The 7,614-nt window shown below is 39.4% G+C and overlaps 1 protein-coding gene across 2 annotated transcripts in view; it reads left to right on the top strand.

Annotated features, from left to right (window-relative positions):
* The window catches only part of ADAM10 (ADAM metallopeptidase domain 10), a 239,713-nt gene extending 234,784 nt beyond the window's left edge, over positions 1-4,929 (top strand). For both annotated transcript variants that reach the window (XM_073618815.1, XM_073618816.1), the window contains exon 16: positions 2,659-4,929. In XM_073618815.1, coding sequence (XP_073474916.1) covers positions 2,659-2,753 — 95 coding nt within the window. In that variant the 3' untranslated portion in view covers positions 2,754-4,929. The remainder of the gene's footprint in view (positions 1-2,658) is intronic.
* Positions 4,930-7,614: the final 2,685 nt, after the last annotated feature.

Genomic DNA, 7,614 nt, shown 5'->3' with positions numbered 1-7,614 from the left:
AGAGGCATTTAAAACGCCAAATGCCTGTAACAGCTTGTAAACATGGTAACTTGTGTTTAGCTGCGTTTTCGTTTACAGCCGTTTTTAATTTTTGACTTTTTTTTTTTTTTTAAACTCACCTAGACGCAAACGTGGCAAAACATGGCACGTAAATGCGGCAAAACTGACTTTTTTTTAAACGTCGGTTGCTATCTGTCAAGTTAAAACCTTAAGGAGAGGTTGCAAAATGTCTTGTGTATGTGAAGCCTTGGGGTCAAACTACTTGCAGTTGCTGCTGCTGTGATTTTTACAATGACCAGGAAATATGATTGACCACTTCCAGACCGGGCATTTTCTGCCACTTTTTGTTTACATATAACAGCATTTTTTGCTAGGAAATTACTTTATTTTTTTTAAAGCAGACGCCCTAGAGAATAAATTGGTGGGTTTTGCAATTTTTTTATGTCACTCTATTTACCCGGCGGTTTTTCGAATGCAGTTTTTTTGGGGGGGGGGAATACACTTTTTTGAGGTGTTACTAAACCCACAACAGTAAAATCAGTCTGTATATGCAGTAAAGCATGCTGGTTATACTCACCTGTGGAACCTAAGGGGTTAATCCTCTGCATTGTGTAAAAAGGCTGTTTGATCCTGCTTCTCTGATCCTTCGCTTATTCCACAATTTCCTGATAGCAGAGTGTCTATGGAGTCAGGCTGCACATGCTCAATAGTTTGGTATGTATTGCTAGAGCTTTTTTTTTTCTTTTTCTTGGGAGAGTGCATATGATCAGCACAGGGCCAATCATCAGCACTGTCCAGACAGAGGGTCAGAGGTCTTGCAGCCTGATAGGAAAAATATTTGAATTGCTGTCACAAGAAATGTAAAAATTCTTGTGACCACAATAGGCACATGACAGGTACTATAAGACCCCAAATTTCTCCTCTGCCCTTTAAAAGCATTCAAAAATTTAAATTGCGCAGTTGACAGCTGGGTAAACCGGAAGTCATGTGATCGCTTCAGGGTTACTATAGCGGAATGCCAGTCAAAGCCAATCCCGACCAGCCAGTGGATGTCCCCTCCAGCTTCTTGTAGTCGCAATCAAGCAGTTAGTTGGCCACTCCGATTGCTATTACAAGAGAGCTGACCGTTGGCTTCAAAAAATGGTACCAGGGTGATGCTTGCAGCTTCAGACATCATCCCATTATAACCACCGAAAGTGGATATTCATTGTTTCCTCTCCTGCCTCTGTTGTAAGAAGGGATGGGCTCACAGATGTAAAGACTAAACTGGTTGCATCTGTGCTTGATCTCGCTATGACCAATCACAGAAATCCCATAGTACAGAGTCACTCAGATTGACACTATACAAAAGGTCTGTGAACAGCACTTTGTCCAGTGCTGTTTATAGACTCTGGTAAATAACCATCCTTCACTTTGCTGTTTTAAAGACGTGCAGTGGTAGTAAAAAGGGTAAAGTGACTTTCAATATACATGAGCGTCATTCATACAACAAATGATCTCTCTTAACCTGTGTGGAGGTGTCATTTTCTAAGCACTGAATTAGTTTGAAATTCTATTATCCAAGGTGTAGTGGACTATTGAAATAAAATTTCATGAGAACAAGACATTTAAAGTGGTTGTAAACCATTTTGTCTTTTATCTATAGGTAAGCCTAGAATAAGGCCTACCTATAGATAGTGGAAATGTCTCCTAAACGTGCGCTGTTTAGTAGAAATTTCACTTGTAGTGTGCCAATGTCGTCATCGGCGCATGCGCTGTGAAAATACGGACCACCATGCCGTTTCTTCCCCCAGCGTGTGCCGTGACTGACTGCTCCCGCACGCAAGTGCGGTAGTGATGTCACGCGGCTCTGGTCAGTCACAGAGCCGGAGTCTGCGGCCCCGGAAGGAAGAGAGGGCGAAGATGGACGCAGCCTGCACAGGGAACAGCGTGGGCTTCGTTTTGCAGGTAAGTGTCAAATAATGGGCTAGAATGCGATGCATACTAGCCCATTATGCTTTTCATTTGCAGGCCTTGCAGGGAGCAAAAGAGGAAGTAAACCCCATCGGGGTTTACTTCCTCTTTAACATTAAAGGGGAGTAATTTCTTCAAGGCTTTATAACTATAGCAAAAATACATTTTTTTTTAAATTTACTGATATAATTGTCCTCAGGCCTGTATTGTTTGTCTTCAGCATTTTCTTTTTTTGTCTCATCTACTTAACAGATCCAAGTATGTACTATGTAATTCTATATTACTCTTTAGGGCCCATTCACACCAGAACGTGGTGTGGAAAAGGGACGTTTCTGTGCATGTTTCTCGCACCACACATAAACGTGCTGCCTTGTTGAATGCAGACAAATGCTATTAATTGTTAATGGAACCTCAAGCAGATCTAACAAATGCTGCACAGTTGTGGGTGTCAAGCCATATGGCACTGCAGTACCTTTCAGTTTGTTACTGCAACAGTTTAAAAGTCGTGCCCGCCATGCATTTTGCGCGTTCCTTTGCATTTGACAACCCATTGAAATGAATGGGCTGTCAAAAACAAAATCCACCAAAACGTGTGTTCTGCTTTGAACAGTTCTTAATGGAAAGGCTGTCTGTTATTTTAATTTGTTATGGTAATGTACATACAGGTATGTATGCTGCATAGTAAAGCTTCTTGTTTTGCTGCAGGCACATTGAAGAGGAGGAGACCACCACAACCAGCTCAACAACCTCCACGCCAGAGACCACGAGAAAGTTACCAGATGGGACACATGAGACGTTAACTGCAGCTTTTTATTTTGCCTTTGGTTCTTCCTAGTGCCTACCATGGGAAAGATTCACTCCAAAGAAATACCTACAGACAGTCACGAATTCCCCTTGTTAGCAACCAAGAATCTGAACACGAGGAGGAAAGTGAGACCGTACCATTGTACACGCTGGAGGGGGAGCTCTAACTTTTTAACATTCTTTAACAAGCTCCTGATGAAAAATAACCAGAATTTTAAAAATAGTTATTTTTTAACTTCTCTGAAGGCATAAAGTATTAGAATATAATTTCTTTTTTTTATGCCCCCTTCGTAATTTACATTTTTTTTTGTTTCCTTCCAGCAAAACTTTTATTAATTGCTGAACAAAATCTTTTCTTAATATAAAACTGCCAATCAAGGCTAGGAAGACAGAGACCACCTCAGCATTGGAGAACATCTCTTGCCAATGTACATACTTTGTTATATGCAGACGTGTATTTCTAATGTACAAGCATATGTCTATGTGCAATTGTAAAAACAGATTGCAATATGGATACGTTACTTTGTATTATAATTTTTTTCACTGTTAATGAAGACATTACTGTTTAAGTGACATACTCAGGATAACAAAGGATTTGATGTGTATAAAGGCGACTGACTATATATAAATATTTTTTTCTTATTTTTTCCATTTTGATTAACAAGTTGAGATCGGAAAATCTGCATTTTCCTTGCTAGGCTTCTTAGGATCAGAGTTGGTTGGACTGCTCATGTCATGTTTTTCATTCCTACAATGCGCATCTCTCTCTCTGACTTGAATGTTCCGCTGGCTAACTACAAATGTATGAAACCTAAAACCACTCTGGACGTCAGGATTCCTCTTTTTGTGGGTTTCATGTTTTTACTTCAAGATTTTATTCAGCTCATATGTTCCCAAGTAACTGGAAGGTTTAGGTGTGTATGTTGATAAAAAAACCTATTCTATGAATGTTAGCCATCAAGTAGTTTCCTTACACAAACTACTTTGACCTAATATAATAGAGAAGATAATGCACAGTATAAGGAAATCTTTTTTTATCCTGCCATTACTTTGAGCGATAAAAATAGACCTCTACAATGAAGATGGTTGTTGATTGACCAATGAGAAACAGACTTCTAAAAGGTAACTTTGTCTTGGCTGATGATGCATTTATACATTGCTCTTGAATGGGTTTGAAAATTTGGTTACCAAGCTCTGTCGGATGTAAGGATATTCTGTAAAGGAGATCTTTATAATTTTTGTCATGCATCCTGTGCTGTGCATGTAAATATATGGGCATTACCAAAAGCCTTTGGTTTCTTTCTGAATACTTCCAATGACATCTATTTTTTATTTTTTATTTTTTTACTGGCATTGGCAAACAAAAGAAAAAAAATCATGCAGCATTTGTGTATCTCTGAATTCTGTTCCTTAATTTATGTTTTGTCTTTAAATGCTGTCAGGGAGACTTGAATAGCACTCCTTTGGCATGCATAGTCTTTGCTGAATTACAAAAAAAAAGTTTACACATCCATTTTGGTCATGACATGCCAGCAAGGTTTAAAAACAGAAAAAAAAAAGACACACAAATTTCTTCCTTGTAAAATTGTACAGTGCGTGGTGGTTTTTTTTTTTCAAAATAGAAAACATCTTTTTGTACAAGGCTTTAGAAACCAATTTTGTAAATTAAACCCCAGTCTAGTAGATAGGAGACGATAAAGAATTCTGAGATCCTTAAAACATGAAAGAAAAAAAAAACTTCTAGTGTAGTTTTTCAAATCATTTGAATGCATTTGTTCTTGGAATGTGGCAAGTGGATAAAGGGTGTTGATTTTGGAAATGGTGGGTTTTCTTTTTTTGTAGCTTTGTCAATGTGATGAATCCCTGAACTGTGTACCTTCCCTTCGCCCCATCCCATGCTTTTTTTTTCTGTGGTAAGGTTTGCTAAATTTTTTTTTTTTTTTTTTTTTTTTTTTCATTTAAACTGTAATGTTTGATGAACAGAGAAATGCACTGAACCTCTCCACAGCTAGTGAAGATGATGTAAGTGAAGCAGAAGAGCTACAAAATTGAATCTAATACTACTGTCAATTTAATGTCCACTGTGTTTTATACAGTATTTTTTGTTCACTTTTGAAATTTTTACTAAAAAAAATTGCAAAAAATAAAAAGTATTGTGCAAAGACATATAAAGATTTCTTTTTTTCTAATTTTATTTCTTGATACTTGAATAAATGGACTTGGTTGAAATAAATGTTCATTTTATAGTTTTGTTATTTAGAAGATGCTTCCTATCATAAGAGCTTCACCATACTGATGGCTCATGATGGTACAGCCCCAATTTCAAAAAAAGTTGGGACGCTGTGTATAATCTACATACAAAACCGAATGCAATGAATTGTCAATCTTTTATTCACAATAGAAAAAAATTAAGGTAATTTTGAAAAAAACATGTCTCAAAAAAGTTGGGACAGGGCCATGTTTGCCATGTTGTAGCATTCCCTCTTTTAACGCTCCGTAAATGTCTGAGAATGGAGGAGATCAGTTGCTGGCATTTTGGGAGAGGAATGTTGTCCCATTCTTGCCTGATGTAGGGTTCTAACTGCTCAACAGTCCTGGGTCATCTTTGTCATGTTTTTCGTTTGAAGATGAACCATCTATTTTCAACTGATGTCAGGTCTGGACTACGGGCAAGCCAGTTAGGCACCAAACTTTACTACTAAACCATGATGTTGTCATTCAGTGCTGTGGAAAGATATTTGCCCCCTTCCTGATTTATTTTTTTTACATATTTGTCACACTTTAATGATTCAGAACATGGAAATTTTAATATTACACAAAGATAACCCGACTAGGTCAAAAATGCAGTTTTTAAATGATTTAAGGGAAAAAACTGTCCAAACCTGCCTGGCCCTATGTGAAAAAGTAATTGCCAACCTCTCCCCCCATGCTTGCTAATTCATGACTTGAAGAAGAAGCTGTCTAACAAAGTGAAGCACGCTAAAAGAACTTAAAAAAAAAAAAAAAAAGACATTGTGCCACGATCTAAAGAAATTCAAGAACAAATGATAAAATAAAGGAATTGATGTATCAGCCTGGAAAGGGTTACAAAGAACACGGACTCCTCTCACATTTAGCCCCAAAAAACCTTGATTATCCACAAGACTTTTGGGCAAATATTCTGTGGTCTGACGAGACAAAAGTAGAAATTTGTAGAATGTGTGTGTTCCATTACATCTGGCCTAAAATTAACACAGCATTTCATAACAAAATTACACCAATAGTGATGTTTCATTGTCGGTGTTGGTAGTGTGTTGGTCTGGTACTTCTTTGCAGCTTCAGGACCTGAACAACTTGCCGTAATTGATGGAACCCTGAATTCTGTGCTCTACTAGAAAATCCTAAAGGAGAATGTCCAGCCATTAGTTTGTAAGCTCAAGCGCACTAGGGTTATGGAGCAGGACAACGATCCGAAACACCAGCAAATCCACCTCCTGAATGGCTGGGTAAAAAAAGGAAATTAAAGAGGGAGTCCCGCAAAATTTTTTTTTTTAAGTCAGCAGCTATAAATACTGCAGCTGCTGACATTTAAAATATGGACACTTGCCTGTCACAGGGTCAAGCTATGTCGGCACCCGAGGCCGAACCATGCCTCGGTCCTCGGATGCTGCCGCCGCCATCTTTGGTATGGGAATCAGGAAATGAAGCCTTGTGGCGTCACTTCCCGGTTCCCTACCGCCCATGCGCGAGTCGCGCAGCGCAATCTGAATGGTCCGTGCTGTCTCTGGGACCTGTGTGTGTCCCAGCAGACAGCGCAGTGGGACGGGAAGAGGAATAGAGTCCCGTGGGAGTCTATGCCCGGAAGTGGGTGCAAATACCTGTCTTAGACAGACAGGTATCTGCACCTCCCCTCCCCCCTGAAAGGTGCCAAATGTGACAGCGGAGAGGGGGAGGGTTCCGAAAAGCGGAGGTTCAATTTTTGTGTGAACCTCTGCTTTAAGGTTTTCGTGTGGCCTAGTCAAAGTCTGGACTTAAATCCAATTGAGATGCTGTAGTATGACCCTAAACAGGCTGTTCATGCTGAAAAACTCTCCAATATGGCTGAACTAAAACAATTCTGCAAAGTGTGGGCCAAAATTCCTCCCCAGCGATGTGACAGATTAATTGCCAGTTACCGCAAACGCTTAATTGCAATTGTTGCCTCCAGTTATTAGGTTTAGGGGGCAATTACTTTTTCACATAGGGTCAGGCAGGTTTGGACAGCTTTTTCCCTTTTTAATTAAATCCTCATTTAAAAACATATTTACTTTGTGCAAGAATAGAAATGTGTTTGATCTGAATCATTTAAGTGTGCAAAAAAATTAAAAATCAGAAAGGTGCCAAATACTTTTTCACAGCACTCTCTAGATGCGTTATGCGGTTTAGCACTGTCCTGCTGCAATATGCAAGGCCTTCCCTGAAAAAGCTGTCATCTGGATAAGAGCATATCCTGCACTAAAACCTGGATATTTCTTTCAGGAATGATGGTGGCTTTCCAGATGTGCAAACTGCCCATTCCATACGCACTAGTGCATGCCCATGCCATCAGGGATGCAGGCTTTTGTACTGAGCGCTGCTAACAAGTCGAAAGGTCTGTCTCCTCTTTAGTTCTGGGGATGCAACGCCCATGGTTGCCAAAAATGTCAAGTTTTTTGATTGGTCTGACCACAGAAAAGTTTTCCAATTTGCAACAGACCATTTTAAATGAGCTTTGGCCTAGAGAAGAAAGCGGTGTTTCTGGATCATGATTAAAATTGTAGCGGCAGAAATCTTTTGCTTACAGCTTCAGATGAGAACGTCCAGCAGCAGAGCCATGAATAGCTGCGGCTGCTAGCGACC

Source organism: Aquarana catesbeiana, linkage group LG03 (assembly GCF_042186555.1).
Source record: "Aquarana catesbeiana isolate 2022-GZ linkage group LG03, ASM4218655v1, whole genome shotgun sequence".
NCBI classification, from domain to species: domain Eukaryota; kingdom Metazoa; phylum Chordata; class Amphibia; order Anura; family Ranidae; genus Aquarana; species Aquarana catesbeiana.
Note: the sequence above shows the minus strand (reverse complement) of the source record. Positions and strands in the feature narration are given on the sequence as shown.